Source organism: Mustela lutreola, chromosome 8 (assembly GCF_030435805.1).
Source record: "Mustela lutreola isolate mMusLut2 chromosome 8, mMusLut2.pri, whole genome shotgun sequence".
Classification (NCBI taxonomy): Eukaryota; Metazoa; Chordata; class Mammalia; order Carnivora; family Mustelidae; genus Mustela; species Mustela lutreola.
In genome coordinates, this window is record NC_081297.1 from 21,339,031 (window position 1) to 21,367,012 (window position 27,982).

At 38.2% G+C, this 27,982-nt stretch overlaps 1 protein-coding gene across 3 annotated transcripts in view; it reads right to left on the reverse strand.

Annotated features, from left to right (window-relative positions):
- MALRD1 (MAM and LDL receptor class A domain containing 1) overlaps window positions 1-27,982 on the reverse strand; it is an 808,982-nt gene that overhangs the window by 33,521 nt on the left and 747,479 nt on the right. For all 3 annotated transcript variants that reach the window (XM_059183995.1, XM_059183996.1, XM_059183994.1), the window contains exons 38-39: window positions 19,024-19,103; window positions 18,838-18,934 (exon numbers count right to left, since the gene is read on the reverse strand). In XM_059183995.1, the coding sequence (XP_059039978.1) occupies window positions 18,838-18,934; window positions 19,024-19,103 (177 nt within the window). The remainder of the gene's footprint in view (window positions 1-18,837; window positions 18,935-19,023; window positions 19,104-27,982) is intronic.

The following is a 27,982-nucleotide window of genomic DNA, read 5'->3' on the forward strand; positions in this document are numbered from 1 at the left end:
CAGAGGTATGCCAGAATGTAGAGGAACAAGAAGAGGTGGTACGGTAGACTGGGCCCATCATCAGGCCTGCTGTCAGCCTAGGCTGGAAGGGGGAAGAAGCAGGACATTGGAGGAAGTAGTAGTATGCAGAGGGGCTTTTGACAGTTCTTTCACTTCTAGCAGCCAGCTGGAACTTCACTGTAGGAAGTAGTCAGGGTTATGAACACCCGGGCCTTCTCTTTTTCCTCTCTCAAGGTACCCTACTCTGGCCAAACATAATGTAAATTCAGATGACAAGGGATCCCATTAATGCAGTCGATAAAGGCCAAGTCTCCAGATCAACCTTCCCCTCTTCTCCATCCTGTTTAGTGGAAAAGAGTGGGGGGTGGACCTGAGGGGCAGACAGAACATAGCCAGTACTCAGCTCTATTTTTTTCTTAAATGAGTTGAAATCTCCTGAGTAGGCATTCGAACCCTGATTACCTCCTCCACAGTGTACTACTAAGTTTAATTTTTTGTCCCCCCTCCCATATTCTGTAGCTGTGCTGGCTATTTTTGGAACTCCTGAGTGTCCACATTATTTTTTTGAACTCCCTAATCTCATCTTTGTCTGGTTGCTGCCTCCCTTTTGTAGCCCTCTTAATCCTTCTTCCATGTGAATTGCTAAGCTCCCTAAAATGCCTCCATGTGATGTTTCAAGACTTGTCTTATGTACCGCTCACCCCACTCAAATGAGAGGTCACAGGGTAGGAAGTGAACTCCTATGAGAGGAGCAGAAATGTCACTGTCTTGAGACAAATGCTCTTTTTCCTCTAAATACTCTATTGGCCTTTTCTTCCATTTCCAGAAAAGAACACAAAGTTTAGGATTGGGAGGAAGTATCAGGGAATAAACGGTATAGGCTTCTCTTTAAAACGGAGAAGAGAGAGGAGGAGGAATCACATATTGTCCAAGACCATTTTTAAGGGGATTTGGAAACCCTGTTCTCAATTTCCCTTTTCCAACCCAAAGCAAACATTTGGCAAGATTGGCAGAGCATAGCTCCAGTATACAAAGGAACTGAGACTGGGGAGTGAGGTTCCTAGGTTTTAATGACTGTATTTCTTGTGGGCAAATGCACACAAATGGAGAGAGCAAAAGTTTGCCAGCATTATGAGACACCCTTGGTTGTTGCTGCTAGTGGTTGTTGTCTAAGGCTAAGTACCTATTTCTGGGATCAGGGCAGCCTCACCAGTAACACTGTAGCTGCAAAAGGAGCTGAGTGCCTTTAACACCAAGTAAGTGAGGTTTTGGTTTTTACTAAGGATAGATATTCATTGTTGGGCCCAAGTTAGGCCTATCCGGGGATCTTGAAGTAGAAAAAGTAGCTGCCTTTCTATCTCCAAAGCTCCACATTATTATACAAGGTATTTGCAGTGACAAGGGTCTGGTAGAGAGAATATAGTATTATAGGGATAGATAACTTTATCTGTGGGCAGGGCCACTCATTCAAGCATCTCAGACAACAAGAACACCTGTATCTCCCATGGGGTTATAGGCAGCTGGTTCAGCTGTGGAGACCCTAATCACCTTCTTTCTTATCAGAAATATAAACACCATTCATTCTCTGGATTATCCTTTCCTTCTACTTTACCCCCAGAATATTTGGATTACATTTCTACTGTTACACTTATCATAGCTAAACATATGTTATGAGATAGAAAGCAGGGTATCATCTTGTATATCATCAAGCTCTCTCAATACTAGCACATAGGAAACTTAATAAATGTTTGTGGAGCTGAACCATGAAGCATTCCCAAGATCGCATTCAGATCTTGTAATTTCCTACTCCACAGTCTTTCCACTGTTGCACATATTTACAATCCTATGAAATTACTTAGAAATTTCCAGATGCAAACTTAAAAAAAAAATCCTTACATGGACATATCTTATTTCTTTTTCTTTTTTTTTTTTTTAAAGATTTTATTTATTTATTTGACAGAGAGAAATTACAAGTACATTGAGAGGCAGGCAGAGAGAGAGAGAGAAGGAAGCAGGCTCCCTGCTGAGCAGAGAGCCCGATGCGGGACTCGATCCCAGGACCCTGAGATCATGACCTGAGCCGAAGGCAGCGGCTTAACCCACTGAGCCACCCAGGCGCCCCGACATATCTTATTTCTTAGTGTAACTAAATGAAATATGTTTATTTTCAACTTTTATTAAATTAACACAATCCTTTAGGAGTATCTGTCTCAGTACAGCATAATAAACAGCTATTTATTGCCAACTTCTCCACAGGCAAAGAAGATATAATCTAAAATAGAAAAGCAGTGGGTATTATATGGCTTCAGGTAAGGTAAGAATAAATGGTCCACTATTTATTTGTATCCTTTATTTTTCATTTCTAAGTATGTTTGATGATCGCATCTACTTTTGATTCCTAAAAACAATTCTAGAAGGCTTCCATATTTGTCACTTCCTCTCAAGTGTCATGAGTTACAATCTGGTGGATTTTGTGCCACGGGAAGGGGGTACTAGGTAATTTTCGGAGACCTTTCATGATGAACCCATCCCCACACTACAGTGCCTTGCTTATATAGTCCCTGCAGCAATGTTTGTGTATTGATGCTACCCCCAAATCTCTCCTACAGTTCTTGACCAGAAATGGGATCTTGACCCCTCGGTGGGCTAAACATTAGGTCTTCTTTGGAATAAGTAATGGAGACAAAAAGACAAAGATATAGTTTCTCCACAAGTCTAAAGCCATAATGGGTAACTAACATCCTGTTGTAGGCAGCACCATTTTTATAAAGATGTTGAGAGAGAATTACCAAACAAAGCAGTAAAAAGAAGCAGAGATGAGAGGCAGATGAAGAATACCACTGGGTCCAGCCCTTCCCGTCCTCATTCACTGTTATCTTTGAGCTCATGAAATGTACATTTTTATGCTAAATTCTTTATTCTGATAAGGCTAGCTTGAGATGATTTCTTCTGCAGTCAGAGAGTCCTCACTAATATATTTGGTAGCAAGTAGCTAACAGAAAGGTCACAGAATGTATAATAAAATCTATGAAACAGATCTCTAAAAACAACTTCAAGAAGCTTATTGCTGCGCTTAGCATTGTTTGAGCATGCAGCGCTTCGGCCTGTGTTTTTGAAAAATAGTAATAATAACAGTTTCTCTTAAGTCACTGAAAGGCTTCTTATGCTACAGATCCTTTTTACAGAATCTAATGAAAAATCTCAAGGTTTATTTAGAAAGAGTAACAAATTTCCTGCTTATGTTAATTCCTGTATCCTTACATTTTGGTATTATTTTTGGTGTGAATCAAAAGACAAAAATTTGATGTGCAACATTTTTATTTAAATGTAATCTATAGACATAAGTAATGTTTTTGGTGATTCTCAGAAGCAATAATGTGAACAAAACATAGCTAGTCTTCAGTAGTCACGTAGTGGATACCAATTATGCATTCGGAGCTAGATACTGGGCACACGAGAAAAGGACTGGTTAATATGGAAACAGTTAAGTCATAATACAACATAATAGGCTGTAACTGTCTTCCTGAGGACAACATTCTGACAGCTCAGTGACTGAACCTGAAGGGAAACCAGGATGTTTTTGTTTGGTGTCAAACATGTGTGGGTTTGTATAGCTCTGTCAGACAGCGGGTGTGGAAAGCCATGTGTTTTGGGGGAATGGTGAGAATTTTTCCGAAGACTAAGGGGTAGAAGGGTAGGGATGGTGGAAAGTTAAACTTGGTGCAGTGGTCTTTGAACATTGCCATTTGAGTTTCCCTAAAATAATTTAGAAAAAAAGAGAAAAAAACTCTCTCCTTTTATATTATTAACATCTAAAATTTTTATTATGACTTTAGTGGTTGCAAAGGATATAATTTCTGAAATATTTTATGCGAGTTCCTTAAAATTATTGAAATTGTCTGCCATGAAATCTAAATGACAAAGTCATTCCTGCTCTCTCCTCAACTCCGACTTAATGTTCAGAAAAAGACAATGTTCAGAAAAAGAAATGTTAAAATGTGTTCCATGACAATCATCTCGATTGATTTTCAAATTCTAAGTAGGAAAGGAAAGAGAGGGAAAAAAAGAAGTAACTTGACAATGGATTCCTCTCCTACCTTTCCTTTTAGTATTTCTTCATCCAAGTATCTTGGTACATGAGTCCCTTTTGGGGGGCTGTATTCTCAGTTCATACCCCTGTTTGACTCCCTGGGGGGTTTGCCTTTGTCCTCCCCTGTTCATTTATTTTGATGAGACTGCAGATAAGTGTGAGGTGAAAGAAGAAATGGGAAAGAAGCAGCAGGCCAGATGCACCTTTTTCAATCAGAAGAGTAGGTTAAATTTGAATGCCTTGTTGAAACTACTTTTGCTGTACACTTTTGAGAAGTCTCTGAGACCTAAGGTAAGCATCCTCTAGGCAGGAGACCTCTGGTAGAGAGAATCGGGACAGCTCCAGTTTTGGCCTATCTGGTTCCTCTGAGGGGCTCCTCTCGTCAGTCCCACAAATGAGAACTTCATCATCGTGGCCTCTGGGGCAGGATGTGTAGTGAGCAATTCAGGAGATCATTAACAGGACAGAATACGGTCTTGAGTGATTATTTGTGTTGGGCAATAATAGGGAATAAAACCTTTTGAGATTTTGGAACTTAGAAGAGAAGGTGCTAGAGAGAGGGAAGTGGACAGGGAGGTAAATCAGAGCGTCACAGGCAGAGATACTGTCTGGAACCTCAAGTGTTGGACCTTGCCTGCCTCTTCTCGGAACTGGAGACTAATATTTGGGTACCTGATTGAGCTATTTCAAGAAGGTAATTTAAAAACAACAAAATGCTTTTCTTCTTTTACAGTCATTTATTTCTACATTCTGTTTTATTAATCATCCTTCCTTCTCGGTCCAGTTCACATAGGTTGGGCAAATTTCATAGCTGTATCATCACTTTTAATGATCAAAAGTTACTTTTTAATGATCAAAAGGTAATCCAACCCACTTGAAAGATACCAATATCAGATTCTAACCTCAGTTTTCATCCTACTCCTTCCCCATTTCAGACTTGACATTTGACTGTAACTACTGCTTAGTAGTTACTTAGGGTAAGGAAGAAGATGAGGGTCATGCTCTGGCTTTGATACATTCCCACCCCTTTTCTTGAGGCTTAACTCTCTGGTGCAGACACTGAGAAGAGGGGGAAATGGGTGCCTGGAACATTCCTACTACCTAGTTAGCTGTCCTAGTACGGGGCCCCTCTTTCCACCCCCACTGTTTGTACAGTGCATTTGTGTAGTCCTGACTTTTCTGGTGGACTTCTCCTGTGACAGACTCCATGGTGATAGTATATGGAATTTGAGTGTATGTGTAAATCAGCTTCATTGGGCCCCTTCTATAATTAAATAAAAGAAAGGGGAAAAAAAGGCAGCTATGTCAGCTGTCATCTCGGTCTGGCCTCCAGTACCCTCTCCAGGAGAGGCATCACCTCACCTAAACTAGCAGCTGCCTGAACAGCCATACAACTCCAATTTGTCTCTGTTTTCTGTGCTTCTTCAGATTCACTGAAGAAGGAAGCTCTACATTTTCTTCCTTTCCTTTGGAGGATCATGCACAACCAGGATGCAGCTAAACCCCCACTGCCATCTCCTGTCTTCTTACTGTTCTCTGGTATATTATACCACAGATCTTTTAAGGCCAATGATGCAGAATATTCTCATGTCTATTTTCAGAACACTAAACCAAAAATTATCTTTGTCTGAAACCATACATATGTCAAATAGTCCCAAGAACTTTTCTTTTTCTATATTTTGCTCTAATAAGCACCAGGAAGCAGATTTTACAGATTTTTCACCTTTTTATCTGAACCTCACCAATCTGAACTGTTGATTCTCTTGGAGACCTCCTATTTGGTGTTGGGTGGTGCTGGTGGTGGCATATCCTTCCCCTTCTTTGTTGGAAAGAGGTAAAACTTCTTACCATAAATGCTGCACTACCCTAAAGACAATGACTCCAAGAATACCTCTTCCTGTTTTCTTTTCAGTCTTTTCCTTAGGGTAGACCAGAGAGATGAAAGATTGGGTGATGACAGTATAAATGGTTCTGCTTCCATTACAAGCCTTAGTGGGTTGTATTTGATGATCCCAATTACTGGTAGTCTTCGACAGCTAGGAACCTCTTATTTGAGGAATGTAGCCAGTTTCCCTCAGTTTCTTGTTAATCTTCTGCTAGAGGAGTTATTGGCACCTAAGAACTCTGGTGTGTTCAGATAGAATGATATAAGCAGTTATGTCTAAGCTTTTCATCTTTAAATAATGAAGTTACTCTATTTCTGGTACTTCAGAGGTGGGTTCCAGATATGGAAATGACAGATACTAATATTCTACATGTTGAAGTCTTTGTATCTAGAAAACGATTCTATGTAGAAATCTAGGAAATGGTTGAATGCATAGTATGGATGTGGAGATTAGAAGAAAATTTCAATAAGGGAAAGATGTTCTGAAGCCATTAACATATAGACAACATTAAATCTTTGGAGATGAATGACAGCTCCCATGGTGAATATGTAGATGGGAAGGAAAGCAGATATAGAGGGAAAGTATAAAACTGAAGGACAGAAATGAGAGAGAAAAAGAAGTAGCTGTCAGGTTGTGGTGTAGTGCCAACAGCATTTGTTTAAGAGATTGCTCCATAGCCCCCATGGTACAGACGGTCCAACACATATCTGCAGGAGTGAAATTTAGGGTTCTTTTTGAATATCTCACTGGTTGTGTTAATATGACAACTTGTTCACATATTGTGATGATTAATTTTATGTGTCAATTTGGCTAGGCTATAATGCCCAAATGTTTACCCAACACTAGTCTAGATGTTGCCATGAAGGTATTTTTAGGTATGATTAACATTTACAATCAGCCAAGTTTAAGTAAAGATTCCTTCCATAATGTCGGTGGGCCTTTCAATCATTTAAAGGCTTTAACAGTAAGGACTGAGGTTTCCAGAGGAAGAAGGAATTCTGCCTCAGGGTTACAGTATAGAAGTACTACCTTATTTCTAGCCTGATACATTTGCCTGGTGGATTTTGGACTCAACCCAGCACCATCAACTCATTCCCCCGCCCGCCCCCCCAACTGGTGCACTTTTCTTTCTTTTTCTTTTTCTTTTTTTTTTTTCCATTTTATTTTATTTTTTACAGTGTTTCACAATTGATTGTTTATGCACCACACCCATGCTCCATGCAATATGTGCCCTCCATAATACCCACCAACCACCAGGCTCACCCAACCCCCCACTCCTCTCCCCTCCCAAACCCTCAGTTTGTTTCTCAGAGTCCACAGTCTCTCATGGTTTGTCTCCCCCTCCGATTTCCCCCATCACACTTCTCCTCTCCATCTCCCAGTGTCCTCCATGTTATTCCTTATGCTCCACAAGTAAGTGAAACCATATAATAATTGACTCTCTCTGCTTGACTTATTTCACCCAGCATAATCTCTTCCAGTCCCATCCATGCTGATTCAAAAGCTGATTCATCCTTTCTGATGGAGGCATAATACCCCATTGTATATATGGACCATATATTATTTATCCATTCGTCCACTGAAGGGCATCTTGGTTCTTTCCACAGTTTGGCAACTATGGCCATTGCTGCTATAAACATTGGGGTACAGATGGCCCTTCTTTTCACTACATCTGTATCTTTGGGGTAAATACCCAGTAGCACAATTGCAGGGTCATAGGGAAGCTCTATTTTTAATTTCTTAAGGAACCTCCACATTGTTTTCCCAAGTGGCTGCACCAACTTGCATTCCCACCAACAGTGTAAGAGGGTTCCCCTTTCTCCACATCCTCTCCAACACTTGTTTACTGTCTTGTTAATTTTGGCCATTCTAACTGGTGTAAGGTGGTATCTCAATGTGATTTGATTTGAATCTTCCTGATGCTAATGATGATGAACATTTTTTCATGGGCCTGTTAGCCATTTGCATATTTTCTTTGGAGAAGTGTCTGTTCATGTCTTCTGCCCATTTTTTGATGTGATTGATGTGATTATCTGTTTTGTGTGTGTTGAGTCTGATGAGTTCTTTATATGTCATGGATACCAACCCTTTGTCTGTAGTGTCATTTGTGAATATCTTCTTCCATTCCATGGGTTGCCTCTTTGTTTTGTTGACTGTTTCCTTTACTGTGCAGAAGCTTTTGATCTTGATGAAGTCCCAAAAGTTCTTTTTTGCTTTTGTTTCCTTTGCCTTTGGAGACATATCTTGAAAGAAGTTGCTGTGACCGATGTCAAAGAGGTTATTGCCTATGTTCTCCTCTAGGATTTTGATAGATTCCTGCTTCATGTTGAGGTCTTGTATCCATTTTGAGTTTATCTTTGTGTATGGTGTAAGAGAATGGTTGAGTTTCATTCTTCTACAGGTAGCTGTCCAACTTTCCCAGCAGCATTTATTGAACAGACTTTTTTCCCATGTATATTTTTTGCTGCTTTGTCTAAGATTATTGGACCCTAGTGTTGAGGATCCATATCTGGGCTCTCTACTCTGTTCTACTGGTCTATGTGCCTGTTTTTGTGCTAGTACCATGTTGTCTTGCTGATCACTGCTTTGTAATAAAGCTTGAGATCAGGCAATGTGTGCCTGTTTTTGTGCTAGTACCATATTGTCTTGCTGATCACTGCTTTGTAATAAAGCTTGAAATCAGGCAACGTGATGCCCCCAGTTTTGTTTTTCTTTTTCAACATTTTCCTAGCAATGCAGGGTCTCTTCCAGGTCCATACAAATTTCAGGATTGTTTGTTCCAGCTCTTTGAAAAATGCCAGTGGAATTTTGGTCAGGATGGCATTGACAATATAGATGGCTCTAGGCAGTGTAGACATTTTAACAATGTTTATTCTTCCAATCCATGAGCATAGGATGGTCTTCCATCTTTTTGTGTCTTCTTCAATTTCTTTCATAAGTGTCCTGTAGTTCCTCAAGTACGGATCCTTTATCTCTTCAGTTAGGTTTATTCCCAGATATCTTATGGTTCTTGGTGCTCTAGTAAATGGAATTGATTCTCTCATTTCCCTTTCTATATTTTCATTGTTAGTGTATACGAAAGCAACCAATTTCTGTACATTGATTTTGTATCCTGCCACATTACTGAATTGTTGTATGAGTTCTAGTAGTGTGGGGTGGAGTATTTTGGGTTTTCATATATAGTATCATGTCATCTGCGAAGAGAGAAAGTTTGACTTCTTCTTTGCCAATTTGAATACTTTTTATTTCTTTTGGTTGTCTGATTGCTGTTGATAGGACTTCTAGTACTATGTTGAACAATAGTGGTGAGGGTGGACATCCTTGACGTGTCTCTGATCTCAAAGGGAAGGCTGTCAGCTTTTCCCCATTGAGGATGATATTCACTGTGGGTTTTTCATAGATAGATTTTATGAAGTTGAGGATTGTTCCCTCTATCCCTATACTTTGGATCATTTTAATCAGGAAAGGATGCTGTATCTTGTCAAATGCTTTTTCTGCATCAATTGAGAGGATCATATGTTTCTTTTCCCTTCTCTTACTGATTTGTTCTATCACATTGATTGATTTGGGAATGTTGTACCACCTCTGCATTCCCTGGATAAATTCCACCTGGTCATGGTGGATAATCTTTCTAATGTTTTGTTGGATCCTATGAGCTAGGTCTTTGTTGAGAATCTTAGGATACATATTCATCAGGGATATTGGTCTGAAATTCTCCTTTTTGGTGGGGTCTTTGCCTGGTTTGGGGATCAGGGTAATGCTGGCTTCATAAAAAGAGTCTGGAAGTTTTCCTTCTGTTTCTACTTTTTGAAAGAGCTTCGGGAGTATAGGTATTATTTCTTCTTTGAATGTTTGATAGAATTCTCCAGGGAATCTGTCAGGTCCTGGGCTGAGGTTTTTGATCACTGTCTCAATCTCCCAGTACCATCAATTCTTGCTTGAATTTCCAACTTAGCATCCTGCTCTACAAGTTTCATGCTTGCCAGCCCCCACAATTATATGAGCCAATTCTTTAAATCTCTATTTCAGTATATTAATACTTTAAATTACTATAATTAAAATGATTTCATTAATATTATGTATCATTTGCATAATTATATAAGCATGATGTAATATAATACATATTTGTAGAAATATGTTTAAGATATCTTCTATCAAGATTAATATATTTATATAATTTGTCAATATTCTATATTATATGTGTTAATATAGTAAGATATTTTAAGATATATACCCATAAATACACACACACACACACACACACACAGAGAAATAATAGAATATCTATCTGATCATTTCTGTTTCTCTAGAGAATCCTAATACATGTGTGCATTCTAGCACAAAATTGTTATTTCACTTAGCAAGTGCATATATCTTTCTCACTAGATTACAAACTCCTTTAAGTCCACACTGATTCTCATTCATGTTTGTATCCACATTGTCTGGTATATTTAAAGCACATAAAAATAATTAATGAATTAATAGAGGAGTAAGATCTTCTTGATATTAATAAGATTGAAGATGTCATTTTTTTTTCTCCTGATGAACACCGTAGGTCTATAATAATTGTCTTAATTTTTATATACCAAGATTGGTGTCTGCTAATTACCATGATTGAGGGCTGGAGATCTGAGAAGAATTCATTACGTATACAAAAAACTACCACCAAGGAAAATGCAGTTATCCAGTATTCTGTGACACATTGGTATTGGTGGAGATCTAAGTCTTTGATCACACATTCTGGCATGCAAGGGATGATGCATTTCTTTAATTCCTTTAAATGTCATTAAATCTTAGTCTGAGCCCTTATCTTGCTCAGTTCATGGAAAAGTCAAGCATTTTCATTCCTGGGGTGACATATATTCCATATGGGTGATAGGAAGATGGATATTGGGCAGGAAGCTCCCAGGATCCTGAATGGCAATGTAGATTGTAAGCTCTTCTTACTTTTTGTTATGTTTGGTTTGGTTTTTAATTCAAATATGAAAAATAGAAACTATTATATTAAGTTTCAGGTATATAATAAAATGATTCAAAAAATTCTACACATTTCTCAAACCATTAGTTTGTTCTCTGTATATGAGTTTTATTTTTTGGTCTTTTTGCTTTGTTTTCTTTTTTTTTTTAATGAAATTCCACATATGAGTGAAATCATATATCACTTACATCACTCAGCATTATAACCCGCTAGATCTACCCATGTTGTTGCAGATGGTAAGACTTAATTCTTCCTAATGGCTGAGAAATATCCCACTGTATGTATGTGTACATATATATCACATTTTTTTTTTAAATTTTGTTTAGAGAAAGAGAGTAAGAAAGAATGTGAACAGGGGGAGAGGGAGAAGGAGACAGAGAGCATCCCAAGCAGACTCTAAACTGAGTGCAGAGCCCGATTGGTAACTTAATCTCACAATCCTGAGCTTACGACCTGAGCTGAATCAAGGGTCATATGCTTAACTGATAGAACTACCCAGGTGCCTATATACCACATTCATCTATGATGGAAACTCGAGTTGCTTCCATAATTTGGTTATTGTAAATAATGCTTCAATAAACATCAAAATATGTATATTTTTTCAAATTAGTACTTCTCTTTCCTTTGGGTAACTGTTCACTAGTGGAAATGCTATTTTTAATGTTTAAGGAACCCCCATACTGTTTTCTATAGTAGTTGTACCAATTTGCCTTACCACCTATGGTGTGAGGGTTCCTCATTCTCTACGTCCTCGTGAACACTTCTTATTTCTTGTCATTTTTTATCTTAGGTATTCTGATAGGTGTGAGGTGCTGTTTCATTGTGGTTTTGATATGCATTTCCCTAATGATTAGTTGACATTTACCATCTTTTCATGTGTCTGTTGGCCATCTGGATATCTCCTTTGGGAAAAATGTCATGACCTGACATTAAGGTCAGATCCTCTGCCCATTTTTAGCCAGGTTGTTGTTTGGATGTTGAGTTATTTAAGTTCTTGATATCTTTTGGATGTTAACTCTTTATCAGATGTATTATTTGCAAATATCTTCTCCCATTCAGCGGGTTACCTTAATGTTTTTTCAGTTGTTCCCTTTGCAGTGCAAAAGCCTTTTTTAATGATACAATCCCGGTAGTTGAATTTTGCTTTTGTTTCCCTTGCCTGAGGAGACCGACCTAGAAAAATGTGTCACAAATAGCACAGCCTATGTTTTCCTGTAGAGTTGATGGCTTCAGGTCTCACACTTAGATCTTCAATCCATTTGCGTTTATTTTTTTGTATGGCATAAGAAAGTGGTCACGGTTCATTCTTTTGCATGTAACAGCCCAGTTTTCCCAGCACCGTTTATTGAAGAGACTCAATTGCGTATTCTTGTCTCCTTTGTTGTAGATTAACTGACCATATAAGCATGGTTTATTTTGAGGCTCGCTAATCTGTTCTATTGATCTATGTGCCAGTAGCATACTGTCATGATTACTACAGCTTTGTAGTATAGTTTGAAATCCAGTTTTCTTCTTTTTCAAGATGACTGTGGCTGTTTGGGGTCTTTTGTGATATCATATAAAATTTTAGGATTATTCTAGTTCTGTTAAAAATGCTGTTGGTATTTTGAAAGTGATTGCTTTAAATCTGTAGATTACTTTGGTAGTATGGACAATATAACACTGTCCTCTCAATTCATGAGCATGTATTATCATTCCATTTGTTTCTGTCATCTTTAATTTCCTTCTTGAATTTGTTAAGAGTTTTCAGAGTAAAGGTCTTTCACCTTGGTTAAGTTCATTCTTGGTAGTTCATTATTTTTGTGCGATTGTAAATAGGATTATTTTCTTAATTTCTCTTTCTGCTACTTCATTATTAGTGTATAGAAATGCAGTAGATTTCTATATGTTAATTTTGTATCCTGTGAATTTACTGAATTCATTTATCAGTTTTAGTAGTTTTGTGGTGGAATATTTATGGTTTTCTACAGAGTATCTGGCATCTGCAAATAGTGAACGTTTTACTTCTTTCTTATGAATTTAGCTGCCTTTTATTTCTTTTCTTGTCTGATTGCTGTGGCCTATCATAGCAATCAGACAAATCCCGGTACTTTGTTGAATAAAACTGATGAGAGTGGACATCCTTGTTTTATTCCTGGTCTGAGAGACAAACTCTCAGTTTTTCACCACAGAGTATAATGTTAGCCGTGTTTTTGTTTTGTTTTGTTTTCATATATGGCCTATATCATGTTGAGGTATGTCCCCTCTAAAACCATTTTACTGAGAGTTTTTTAATCATGAATGGATGCCATCCTTTCTCAGGTGATTTTTCTGCATTTATGGAGATGATGATATGATGTTTATCCTTTCTCTTGTTAATGTAATAGATCACACTGATTTGTAAATATTGAACCACTGTTATCTCTGAAATAAATCCCACTGGATCATGGTGAACGATTTTTTTAATGTATCATTGGATTTTATTTGCTAATATTTGTTGAGGATTTTTACAACTATGTTCATTAGAGAGATTGGCCTTGTTTGCTTTTTTTCCTAGTGTCTTTATCTAGTCTTGGTATCAGGGTAATGATGGCCTTGTCCAGTGAATTTCGGAGTCTTTCCTTCATCTTATATTTTTTTGGAATAGTTTGAGAAGAATAGGTATTAACTCTTGAATAGGTATTAACTCTTCTTTAAATATTTGATAGAATTCATATTCCAAGCCATCTGGTCCTGGACTTGTATTTGTTGGGAGTTTTTTGATTACTGATTCAGTTTCATTGATGGCATTTATGCCATCAGTCTAACAAGAGAAAGGATAAAAGCCATATGATCATCTCCATAAATGCAGAAAAATCATCAGATAAAGTATGGCATCCATTCATGATAAAAAAAAAACCCAATTCAAATTGTGTATCTCTTCCTGATTCAGATTTGAAGGTTATATGTTCCTAAGAATTTATCCATTTTTTTCTAGGTTGTCCAATTTGTTAGCATATAATTTTTCAAAATCTCTATTATTGCTGTATTTCTGTGGTTTCAGTGGGTATTTGTCCTCTTCATTTCTGATTTTATGTATTTGAGTCCTCTCTCCTTGGATGAATCTGGCTCAAGGTATATCGATCGGTTTTGTTGATATTTAAAAAAAAAAAAAATAGTACCTGGTTTCATTGATCTGTTCTCTTGTGGGTTTTTTTTTTTTTCTTTCATTCTCTGTTTCATTTATTTACACTCTAATATTTATTATTTTGTTCCTTCTACTGGCTTGGGGCTTTGTTTTTCTTTTTCTTGCTCCTTTAGGTGTAAGGTTAGGTTGCTTATTTGAGATTTTTCTTCCTAAGGTGGACCTATATTGCTATAAACCTCCCTTTTAGAACAGCTTTTGCTGTCTCCCAAAGATTTTTGGACCCATTTGCTGTTTAGTAGTGTGTCATTTAGCTTCCATGTATTTGTGTTCTTTCCAGATTTTTTTCTTGTGATTGATTTACACATTTTGTGGTCAGAGAAGATGCATGATATAATTTCATTTCTTTTGAATTTGCTGAGACTTGATTTATGGCCTAATAATCTGTTCTGGAGAATGTCCCATGTGCCCTTGAAAACAATGTGTATTCTATTGTTTTTGAATGGGGTTCTCTGAATATATCTATTGGATCCATCTAGTCCAATTTGCCTTCCAAAGCCACTCTTCCCTTACTGATTTTCTGTCTGGATGATTTATCCATTGATATTAGTAAGGTGTTAAAAGTCCCCTACTATTATTATATTAATGTCAGCTTAATCCTTAATATCGCTTAATAGTTTTTTTTTTTTTTTTAATGTATTAGGTGCTTCCATGATGGGTGTGTAAATATTTACAATTGTTATATTCTCTTGTTGGATTGTTTCCCTTATCACTGGGTACTGTCCTCACCTCTTGTTACAGTCTTTAAGATTTATTTAATCTTATTTGTTTCATTTGCATGGTAAATGTTTTTCCACCCTTTGCTTTCAATTTGTATGTGTCTTTAGGTGTGAAGTGAGTCTCTTGTAGGCAGCATATACCTAGGTCTTGGTCTTTTATCGCAGTTACAGCATAAAAGGTGTAACTAAGGGGTGCCTGAGTGGCTCAGTGGCTTAAGCCTCTGCCTTAGGCTCAGGTAATGATCTCAGGGTCCTGTGGTTGAGCCCCGCATCGCATCAGGCTCTCTGCTTAGCAGGGAGTCTGCTCCCCCACCCCACTTTGCCTGCCTCTCTGCCTATTTGTGATCTCTGTCAAATAAATAAATAAAATCTTAAAAAAAAAGTGTAACTAAACACTGGAGTTTTTAGTTCATTTACAATCAGAGTAATTAGCAATAGGTATGTACTTATTAACATTTTGTTACTTGTTTTATGGTTGTTTGGATAGTTCTAACCTGTATCTTGTTTTTCTTGCTCTCTTCCCTTGTGATTTGCTGACTTTTAGTGATCCACTTGAATTCCTTTCTCTTTATGTTTTGCATATCTGTTATAGGTTTTTGATTTGTGGTTGTCATTGGGTTGATGTATAATATCCTATGCATATAGAAATCTACAGTAGTTGAAGGTTGCTGAAGTTGGAACCCATTCTAAAAGCACAAAATCTTACCCCTCCATGTTTTATGCATATGATATCATATTTTGCATCTTTTATTTTTAATTCCTTGACTGTTTATTGATATAATTGATTTTACTGCTTTTGTGTTTTAACCTCTGTACTTGTGTTATATTTGATTAGTATGTTCGCTTTTTGTTTATTTTAAAGTTTATTTATCTCTACACCCAACTTAGGGCTTGAACTCATAACCTAGAGATCAAAAGTTGTGTGTTCTTCTGAGCAAGTTATTTGCTCCATATCTGATACTTTTTATTATGTTTGTATTTGCTTATGAAAATTTTCTCTTTTCAAATTTATCTTCCATTTTTACATTTTCTTTCTAATCAGACTCGATTCTAACATTTCTTGTATGACTGGTTTAGTGGAGATAAACACATTTATTTATTTACTTACTTATTTCCAGTGTTCCAAATTCACTGTTTATGCACCATACCCTGTACTCCATGCCCATACAGTGAAGAGCATTTTAAACATTTGTTTGTCCGGGAACTCTTTAACAGTCCTGTGTTATAAATCATAGCCTTGTTGGATAGAGTAATCTTGGTTGTAGATCTTTTTTTTCCTTTCAGCATTTTGAATGGATCATGCCCTTCTCTTCTGGTCTGCAGAGTTTCTGCTAAAACAGTAGCTAAGAGGCTTTATGGGGTACCTGTCTTCTGTTCTCTTGTTGCTTTTGAAGTCTTCTTTTTATCATTACTTTTTTCCATTTTAATTATTATATGGCTTGGTGTGAACCTCCTTAGGTTGATTTTGGGGCTCTCTCAGCCCCTTGCATCTAGATTTCTGTTTCCTTCTCCAGATAAGGGAAAATTTTAGCTATTTTTTTCTTTAAATCAATTTTAAGCTCCTTTTCTTTCTCTTCTACTTGGATCCCTATAATGTGAGTGTTATTACACTTGATGTTGTTGCTGAGTTTGTTTAACCTATTCTCAATTTCTATTACTCTTTTCTTTCTGCTCTTCAGCTGTTTATTTTCCATTATTCTGTTCTCCAGGTCCTTCATGTGTTCTTCTACTTCCTCTAATCTACTGTTTATTTCATCTAGTGTATTTTTAATTTCAGTTATTGAGGACTTCATTTTTGGGTCTTTTTATGTTTTTTATCTCTTTGTTAAAAGTCTCACTGAGATCCTCCATCCTTTTTTCTAGTCCAGTAAGTTCTTTACGATCATTACTTTGAATTCTATTAGGCATATTGCTTATCTCCTTTTCCTTTAGCTTTTTGCTGTGATTTTGTCCTCTTGCCTCATTTGTGATCTATTCTTATGTCCCTTCATTTTGTTTAAGTCTCTGTGTTTATTACTCTATAGTAGGAAAATCAGTTATGTCTTCTGATTTAAAATTAGTGGCCTTACAAAGAAGAGGTCCTGTGGTGCCTTTTAGAGCACTGCTCCCTGTTCACCAGAGCCAGTCACAACAGAGGCGTTTCCTTTATGTATTGCATGCATCCTGTTATGGCTGAGCCTTGTTTGCCCTCTGTCCAGTTGGCTACAGTGGCCCCCTTTCTCTGTTCTGGGTAAGGTATGATCCTTATGCTGTTGAAGGGCCAATCCGTGGTTACCTTGGGCTTTAAGTTGGTTCAGACCAAATGCCTACCATCAGCCCATTTGCTGGGGCTGTGGTAGCATCAAATTGTAGGACGCTTTTCCTGCATCATTTCCTGAGAGGTTTTCATTGGTGAGTGGGGTCTTCACTGAGACCAGATATCTGCCTCCAGTCTGTTGGGGTTGCAGTGGCCCTGAACTACAGGGTTTTTTCCTGTTCCCCATGAGGTTTTTGTTGGTGGATGATGTTGGCAGTCGTTTCAGATGTCTATCCCTAGTCCCCTGATGGGGCTGCAGTGGAACTGGTGTGTATGGTTATCTTCCCCTCTCCCCAGCTCCCCAGGGCAGGAGTCACTTGGGAGTGGTGCTTTGAACTATTGTAGTTGATTGCAGGATGATACTTGTCAGAAGCTGCTATGGAGGGATTCTTCCCCAGTGGAGCAAGTTGGATGGGATAGGTCTGCAGTAGAATGCAGGGCGTGTGGTGTTAGCAGGGTAGGTGAGGAATGTCACTAGTTCCTAGCAGGGCTACTTGTAGAATGAGTTTTGACAGTCACTGCTTTGGAATGACTCCTGCCCAACTGGGTTGGTATGATGGGGCCAGATCCATAGGAGAATGTGAGGTAGGGTATACAGTGTTAGCAAGCTAGATAATGAGTGTTCATGCTCATTCTTAAAGGTGTCTGGTTGTCTAAGCTGCCAGGGGGTAGAAATGTCACCTGCCAGTTCTTATGTTTTTGGATAAGTCTCCTAAAAATCCTTGCCCTTGCAGCATGCATTCTGAGATTAGTAAAGAAATCTACTTCATGCATGCCCCAAGTAATTTTCAGATTGCTACTGCTTTGCTATATTTTGGCTGGGTTGTTTGTTATGTTCTGTCTTTAAGGATGGCAACTCAGTTTCCTATTGCCTTCTAGCTCTTCCAAAGTAAAGCCTACTGATTTTTAAAGTACCCAGTTTTAAGCTCTTCTAGTTTATTAAAAACTCCAAAAATTAAGCCCTGCTCATTTTTGGAGTAAAATATTAGGAGGACTGGTCTCTCCAGTGCAGTTTAATCTTGTGGGAGTTTGGTTCTTGACTGTTTGTGCCTCCCACCATTTGTGGTGTCGCTGATGCTCTAGAATTAACTGTACAGAGCCTGTTCTGCCAGTCTTTGAGTCTTTTTCTGGGTTAGTTGCACTGATGTGACTGTTATCTAGGAGGGGAGAAGGTGAGCTTCGGATCCTCCTACTCCACTATCCTCTTGGGCTCTCTCCCTCTAGTAATTGGGGTCTTCTTAGTTTTGCATGAATTCTTTTGGGTACAACTCCTGGTCTCTGTTCTGTATATTGCCTAGAACCTGGAGTCTTGACCTGAAACACTGATGTTTAGAGTTCACTGGGAGGGCCAAGAAAGCATCTCATTTGCAGTTCTGTTGCCTTCCCCAGGTGCCACCAGCAAGTGGGACACTGACACCCTCATGTCTCTTAATCTGTGGAGAATGCCACATTCCCTTTCTTGTCATCAAAACTGCTTTTAACACAATGTGGAAAGTAAACTTAAGGCTTTTTACTGAAAAAAGAAGAATGATTATTGTTAAGTAGGTTCCTACATTCTGCCCAGAAGGAAAGAAATCCACAAAGCGTAGAAACACTAAAGTTACCTGCATGCAAATGAAGTGAAAGAAAAACGAAGGAACTGAAATGTTTCAGAAAATTGTTCTGCCACAGTATATTTTATTTAGCAATCAAAGGCATCACTTACCTGACTGGTACTTTTCTGTTTGCAAGAAAACACACAACTGCGATTATAATATGAATCATCAGGAAAGCTAATCCAATGCCCAGGAAAGTCCATATATCTGGAATTTCAAACCAATTAAAAAGATAAGTATGCAGTGAAAAACGTTCAAAATTCCAAATTTAAGCAAAGAGTCACAGTATCACCTACTATTCTGAGTGTATGTGAACTCTGCAGGGGAAGGGTTCACTTTGATGTGGCATCGATTTCCTTTCCATCCTTGTCCACATCTGAAAAGGAGATAAAACATGATATTTAAATTTTAAAAAGTAGAAAGCTATTTTAGCAGCATTATAATGGAATAAAATGATGAGTGTCAATAAATAATAATACAATGAATGTGGATAACTTTGATAAGAAACCAAAAATATTAAATAAGAGCAAAAAGAAAATTAAATTTTTATTATTTTCATAATTGAGATGATTTTTAAAAATATAACCTTCTTTAAAAAAAATAAAAAAAATAAAAATATAACCTTCTTGAAATTATCTCTAAGGTGGGAACTTAGCTTTCACATGCTCTTCTGTTACTTTCAGTATTGATTTGATTTTTACGAATGTCCAATCCACTTTTTTTTTTTTAAGATTTTATTTATTTATCAGAGAGAGAGAGAGAATGAGCACAGGCAGACAGAATGGCAAGCAGAGGCAGAGGGAGAAGCAGGCTCCCTGACGAGCAAGGAGCCCGATGTGGGACTCGATCCCAGGACGCTGGGATCATGACCTGAGCCGAAGGCAGCTGCTTAACCAACTGAGCCACCCGGGCGTCCCGTCGTCCAATCCACTTTTATTGTTCATTTGTCTCAAAGCTAAAAACTAGTATTTTTCACTAACAAACAGAATTTTTTTCAATATTGATGGAAATATTAAAATTACGTATTTACATAAATCAGACAGTATGTTTATCACTATGTCAGGATGATCCTTCGGTACATAGATTTGAAACCAGGTTAATAACATCATTGGTATATCTGCAGTACTATTATGACTTAATTAATTTTGCTTTATTTGGGGACAGCATAATGAAACCTAGAATACTGGAAGTATTTCCTTTATGGGTGGCTTTCAGAACATTCCAAAATGGGGATTAGCTTATATCTCAAAGGGAAATCAGGTTTATTTTTAAGCAGTAAATATGTCAGATTTTTTTTCTGGTACAGTGTGTTTGTGTGTGAGTGTGAAAGCTTATGTATTCATTTTTTTTAATCAGAAATAACAGGATACAAATTATTTGTATTTGTTTAGTTGAATTTTCTGCCAAGTTCATAGTACATCTCACAAATAGGATTAAAAGGTAGCTTTTGAATATGTGTGCACTGAAGCTGTGTGTTACAAGCAATGCTCTTGCAATACACAGTTGTGTATTTTCCCTCAATCTTTTTGAGCTTGAAAATTTGAATGCCTAATAGCAATTTCTGCACAAAAGCAGTAGCTTCTTTAAATATAAAAAGCTTAGAGTTTCAAGAAGATCCATAAGAAAGCCTTCTTTCTGGGATACCTAGGTGGTTCAGTAGGTTGAGTGCCTGCCTCTTGGTTTCAGTCAGGTCATGATCGCAGGGTCATGGGACTGAGCCCTGCATTGGGCTCTGCACTCAGCAGAGTCAGCTTGTCCCCCTCTCTCTGCTCTTACCCCGTCTTGTACTCTCTCTCTCTCAAGTAAAATCTTAAAAATAAAATAGGAGCACCTGGATGGCTCAGTCAGTGAAGCACCTTGGGTGAACCTGCCTTGGGTTCAGGTTGCGGTCTCAGGGTCCTGGGATGGAAGCCCTGTATCAGGCTCCTTGCTCACCGGGGAGCCTGTTTCTCCCTTTCCTTCTCCAATGCCCCTGTTTGTGCTCTCTCTCTCCCTCACTCTGGCTCAAATAAGTTAAAAAAATAAATAAATAAAATAAAAAAGAATGCCTCTTCCCTTCACAGAACTAGAACAAATAATACCAGAATTTATATGGAACCACAAGAGACCTTGAATAGCCAAAGCAGTCTTAAAAAAAAAAAAAAAAAAGAACAATACTGAAAGATAAAATCCTGAATTTCAAGATACAATGCAAAGAAGTAGTGATCAAAACACTATGGTACTGCCACAGAAATACTTGGATAGAACAGAATGGCCCAGAAATAAACCCATGCTTATGTGGTCAATTAATCTATGAAAAAGGAGACAAGAATATACATTAGGAGAAAGACAGTCTCTTCAATAAATGGTTCTGGGAAAATTGGACATTCCATGCAAAAGAATAAAACTGGACCATTTTCTTACACCATATACAAAAATAAATTCAAAATGGATTGAAGATATAAGTGCGAGACCTGAAACCATAAAACGCTGAGGAAAGCATAAGCAGTAATTTCTTTGCATTGGCCTTAGCAACATTCTTTTAGATAAATCTTAGGCAAGGGAAATAAAAGCAAAATTAAACTATCAGGACACCACCAAAATAAAGCCTTAAAAAAAGCTTTTGCACAGTGAAGGAAACCATCAAAAAAACAAAACGCAACCTAATGAATGGGAGAAGGTATTTGCAAATGATACATCTGAATTAATATCTGACCATTCAGGTCCTCATTGTCAAGTCATGACATTTTTTCATAGGAGAAATCCAGATGGCCAACAGACACATGAAAAGATGTTCAGCATCAACTAATCATTTGGGATATACAGAGGAAAACCACAATAGATACCACCTCACACCTGTCAGAAGGGCTAGAATCAAAAAGAGAAAAAAAAAAACAAGTATTGACCAGGATGGAAAAAAAAAAAAAAAGGAACCCTTGTGTACTGTTGGTGGGAGGGCAGATTGGTATAGCTAATACAGAAACAGTATGGAGTTTCCTCAAAAAATTATAAATAGGAATATCTTATGATTCAGTAAATCCAGTATTGGCAATTTATGCAAAGAATATAAAAACAGTATTTTAAAAGATCAATGAACCATTAAGTTATTGCTACATCATTTAAAATAGTCATGAGGAAGTTTCTTAAGGAAGAAACTTAAGTGTCCATAAAAGATGAATAGATAAAGAAGATGTAGTATGTGAGTGTGTGTTATCCATGTAAAAGAATTTACAACAACATGGGTGTACTTAAAGGGTATAATGCTAAGTGAAATAAGTCAGACTGAGAAAGACAAATACCAAATTATTTTACTTATATGTGGAGTGTTAAAACAATGTCAGAGACCTCTAGGTAAAGAGGACAAACAATACTTGCCAGAGGGGTGGGCAGTAGGGAATGGGCAAAATGTGTTAAAGGGAGAGGGAGAAACTGCAAGAAAAAATTTCCTTATTTTTTAAAAGTAAAAATACAGGATAAATTGTTTTGATGTCTCTGAAACAATTTTTTTTTGTTGTTGTTTTTTTACTCTTGTCACTCACAAGATGTTTCTTTGTCATTCCTTAGTTTACATTGAATCTACATGCCAGTTTTCACATGCACAGACATTGTGAACTTAGTAATGGGGGACACTTTTTCCTCCTGGGTTATTTTGGCTCCTTTAGATTTTGAAGTTCCACTTCACCAGTGTCAGATCAGAACTACAACAATATTTAGGCAAATTGCAATTTTAAACAAATTGTACGTGCTTGAATGTGCCTATTAAGATAAATTCCAGTGGATGGGGTGCCTGGGTGGCTCAGTGAGTTCAAGCCTCTGCCTTCGGCTCAGGTCATGATCCTGGGGTCCTGGGATCAAGGCCGGCATAGGCATCGGGCTCTCTGCTCAGCAGGGAACCTCTGTCTGTCTGCTTGTGATCTCTGTCAAATAAATAAGTAAAATCTTAAAACAAAAACAAAAACGGATATTAAAAAAAAAATAAATTCCAGTGGAAAGTATTTTGGAATACCAGTGAAAAATAACAGTGGGCGAAACTTCAGGTAAGTTGGCAGAGTAGAAGGATCCCAAGCTCACCTCATCCCTTAGATACAAGTAGGTAACACCCATGTAAAGTACAGATAAAGCAGAAAATGACCCAAAGACTGATGGAACAGACTCTCCACAGATAAATATAGAGAAAAGACCATTTTGAAGAGGGTTGGAAGAGCAGAGGTCTGGTTGGGAGCCAAACTGACCTGCAAGTGTATGTTTTGAGAGGGATATCCACATGTGGAGGGGAGAGGAGCACACCAGACACCCCAGGCACAGGGGAACCTTGCTGAGAAGATAAATCCCCATAACATTTGGCTTTGAAAACCAGAGGGTCTTAATTTCATGCATTTTCATAATCACTAGGGCTTAACACTTGAAATCAACCGGTTTAGCTGTGGGAGAGCCAGAGGGGGATAGGCAGCAGAGTTCCACCCTTAAAGCGACCAGCATAACAGCTTCCCTGAAATGCAGTATAGAAGCAGCAGTTTGAAAAACACCTAAGGTATATAGGAAGATTTATATCCTAATCTCAGAACATATCCCAGAGGGGCAGGGATCTTTGGGAGACTGTTCCAAGAACAAGAGTGGGTGGCACCATTTCCTTGCACCATCCTCCAGCCTAGAAATGATAATACCTGTAGGAACTGGTACAACTTGATTACTTTCCACCTAGCTAGTGGCCCGACCCCACCCACTCAAACCAGTCCTCACCAGTTTTCCAAAGCAGCCACAGGTCCCCTCCCACAGACTGGAACAGTGCAAGTGAGCTTCACCCTGCCTCTGAATTTTCCTGCAGACCTGTCTCCTCCGCAGGAATTTTCCAAAGCAGCTACAGGACTCCTCCTAGAGTAGACTTGCGCAAACCTTGCTGACATTGATGTGTAACCACTGTGTTCTCTTGCTGACCTGTCCTGTTCAATATGCCCTTGGAGAGAGTCCATCCAAAGCATAGCAGTGTGCAAGCAGCCCAAACAGCCACTAGCACTACTTCAAAGTGACTCCTGCACAATGGAGAGGGGGAAAAAACAAAAAACACACATGTACCAGTTCAGTTGTAGCCACAGCAGTGGGCTGGGGGCAGGCATCTACTCTGAATATAGGCTGTGCCCACCAATGAAAGCTTCTCTGGGGATGTCACTCAGGTGCTATTATGGCTCTGAAAAAAATTCCTGATCTGATCCATCTCAAGCTCAAGGTGGCCCCTGCCTGGTCTTTCAATAGAAGGGCCAATTGCTGCCCACAACAGAAGAGAGCCATTGAGCCAACTGGAATGATGACAAATGTGGCTCCGACACAGTGGTAGGGTACATGCAGTACTACAGGCTGCATCTCTGAAGTGTCAGGTTCTGGTGAATGGGGGACATAGCATGGCAAGACACTACAGGACCTCTTCATCTAGCCACTACTTTCAAGAGAAGGAGCTATAGCTGAATATCCTAACACAGAGAAATACTGAGAGTTATTTAGACAAAATGAGACAGAAGAATCTGTCCCAAATGAAAGAAAAGAACAAAATCTCAGTAAAAGAACTACCCGGAATGGAGATAATATGCCTCATAGGGAATTTAAAGTAATGGTCAGAAAGATACTCCCTGAACTTGAGGAAAGAGCAGAGGATCTCAGTAACACCTCCAACAGAGAGATGGAAAACATAAAAAAGAAGCCATAAGAGATGAATAAATAAATGAAATTAAAAATACAGTAGAGGGAATAAGTAGTAGACTAAGGGAAGGAAAATTATGAATCAGCGACCTGGAAGACTCAGTAATGGAAAGCAGTCAAGCTGAACAGGAGAAAAAAATAAATCAAAAATGAGAAAAAACATTAAGGGCACTCAGCAACACCATCAAGTGTAATAACATTCACATTATAGAGATCCCAGAAGGAAAAGAGAGAGAAAAGGGGGAGGAAAACTTATTTAAATAATAGCTAAAAACTTTCTGAATCTAGAGAAAGAAACAGAAGGCCAGATGCATGATGCACAGAGCCCCAAAGAAAGTCAACCCAAGGAGTTCTATACCAAGAAATAAAGTAATTTAAGTGGTGAAAAGTAGTGACAGAATTTTAAAAACAGATCCCTACAAGGGAAACCCCATGTCAGCTGACTTCTTTTTTCACAGAAATTTTGCAGGCCAGAAGGGAGTGGCATCATATATTCAAAGTACTAAAGGAAAACAAAACAAAAACAAAACCCAAACCTAAAACCAAGAATACTTTATCCACCAAGACTGTCATTCAGAATGGAAGAGATTAAAGTGTTTTTCAGAAAAACAAAAGTTAAAGGAATTCATCACTATTAAACCAGTCTTATAAGATCTATTAAAATGGGACCCTTTGATTTGAAAGGAAAATGTAGGCAGCAGTAAGAAAAGTAGGAAGCACAATAGCAGTAAAATTAAGTATATCAATAAAAATCAGTCGAGGGATTCACACAATGAAAGAAGGTAAAAAATGACACCATATACCTAAAATGTGGGGAGGAGAACAGTCAGTTTTAGTGCTTTTACCGTGGTTTCAAACTTAAGTGACCATTAACTTAATACAGACTACTGCATGTATAAATGTTATATATAAACTTAGCAGTAACCACAAATTAAAAACAGGTAATAGATAAACAACAAGTAAAGAGAAAGGAGAATCCAAGCATGTAACTCAAGAAAGCCAGCAAACCATGAGGGAAAAGAGTAAGAGAAGAAAGGAACAGAGAAGAACTACAAAACAACCAAAAAAAATAAGTAAATAAAAGTGAAAGGGCAGTAAGTACATACCAGCAATAATTACTTTGGATATAAATGGACTAAAAGCTCCCATCTAAAGACATAGGGTGACAGAATGGATTCAAAAGCAACACCCTATATGCTATGTACAAGACATTCATTTCAGGGTGCCTGGGTGGCTCAGTGGGTTAAAGCCTCTGCCTTCAGCTTGGGTCATGATCTCAGGGTCTTGGGATTGAGCCCCACTTTGGGCTCTCTGCTCAGCGGGGAGCCTGCTTCCCTTCCTCTCTCTCTGTCTCCTTGTGATCTCTGTCGAATAAATAAAAATCTTAAAAAAAAAAAAAAGATACTCATTTCAGACTTAAAGACATGAACACTGAAAGTGAAGAGATGGAAAAGCATTTATCATGCAAAATGGGAATGAAAAGAAAACTGGGGTCATAATACCTGTGTCAGAGAAAATACTTTTATCTTTTTAAATTTATTTTAGAGACAGAGAGTGCACAAATGGCCAGAGGGGAGGCGGAGAGAATCCTCAAGCAGACTCTCAGATGAGCATGGAGCCTGATGTGGAGCTTGATCCTAGGACCTTGATATCATAATCTAAGCCAAAATCAAGAATCAGCTGCTTAACCAACTGAGCAACATAGGCATCCTGAGATAAAATAGACATTATTTTTTAATTTAAAATTTTATTTATTTGAGAGAAAGCACACAGCAGAAGGGGCAGGGAAAGGAGAAGAGAATCTAAAGCAGACACTATGCTGAGCACAGAGCCTTATACTGGGTTTGATCTCACAGTGCTGAGATACCAGAACCTGAGCCAAAACCAAGAAGTAGACGCTTAATCCACCACACCATACAGGTGCCCCTCCCCAAAAACAAAGACTGTAACAAAAGACAAGGATAGTACATAATCATAAAGGGAAAAATCCAACAAGAAGATATAATTGTATAACATGGAAGCACCCATATACTGAAAACAGCTTTTTAACAAACACAAAGGAAGTACAGTAATAGTAAGGAACGTTAACACCCTACTTAACATCAGTGGATCGATCATCCAGACAAAAGCAAAAAGGAAACAGTGGCTTTGAGTGACACATTGGGTTATATGGATATATAAACATACTCAGAACATCCCATCCTAAAACAGCAGAATACACATTCTTTCAAGGGCACATGGAACATTCTTCAGAATGGATCACACATTAAGCTGTAAAACAAGTCTCAACAAATTCAAAATACTGAAGTCACACCATGAATCTTTTGGACCATAATGCTATTAAAGTAGAAATAAACAAAATGAAATCAGGAAAGAAAACAAGTACATGGGGTTAAATAATATGCTACTAAACAATGAATGGGTCAACCAGCAATGCATAGAGAAAATTAAATACATGTAGACAAATGAAAATGAAAGACAATGGTCAGAAATCTTTGGGATGCAGCAAAAGTTGTTTTCAGAGAGGTATTTATAGCTATATAGGGCTACCTGAAGAAACAAGAAAAATCTCAAAACAACCTACCTTTACACCTAATAGAGCTAGAAAAAGAATAAATCAACCCACAACCAGCAAAAGGAAGGAAATAAAATTTTCCTTTATTTAAGAGAAGAACTTTTTTCTTTAAAGATTTCATTTATTTGACAGAGATAGTGAGAGGAAATACAAGCAGGAAGAGTGGGAGAGGGAGAAGCAGCTTCCCACTGAGCAGGGAGCCCAATGTGGGGCTCGATCCCAGGACTCTGGGATTATAACCTGAGCCAAAGGCAGATGCTTAACGACTGAGCCACCCAGGTGCCCCAAAAGAAGAACTTTTTTAAAAATAGAAACTAGGGACGCCTGAGTGGCTCAGTGGGTTAGGCTGCTGCCTTCTGCTCAGGTCATGATCCTAGGTCCTGGGATCGAGTCCCGCATCGGTCTCCTTGCTTGACGGGGAGCCTGCTTCTCTCTCTGCCTCTGCTTGCCACTCTGCCTGCTTGTGTGCACGTGCTGTCTCTCTCTGATAAATAAATAAAATCTTTAATAAATAAATAAATAAAAATAGAAACTAAAAGCCAAACAAAGATAACAGATTGATGAAACTAGGAGCTGACTGGTTTAAAAGATCAACAAAATTGGGGTGCCTGGGTGGCTCAGTGGGTTAAAGCCTCTGCCTTCGGCTCAGGTCATGATCCCAGTGTCCTGGGATCGAGCCCCACATCGGGCTGTCTGCTCCATGGAGAGCGTGCTTCCTCCTCTCTCTCTCTCTCTGCCTGCCTCTCTGCCTACTTGTGATCTCTGTCTGTCAAATAAATAAATCAAATTAAAAAAAAAAAGATCAACAAAATTGATAAACCATTAGCCAACCTAACAGAAAGAGAAAGAGGACTCAAAATAAGTAAAATCAGAAACAAAAGGAAAAGTAACAGCTTACAACACAGAAGTACAAAGGATTGTAAGAGAATATTATGAAAAAATATTGGCCAACAAATTGGTCAACCTAGAAGAAATAGATGAACTCCTAGAAGCAAATAACCTCCCCGAAG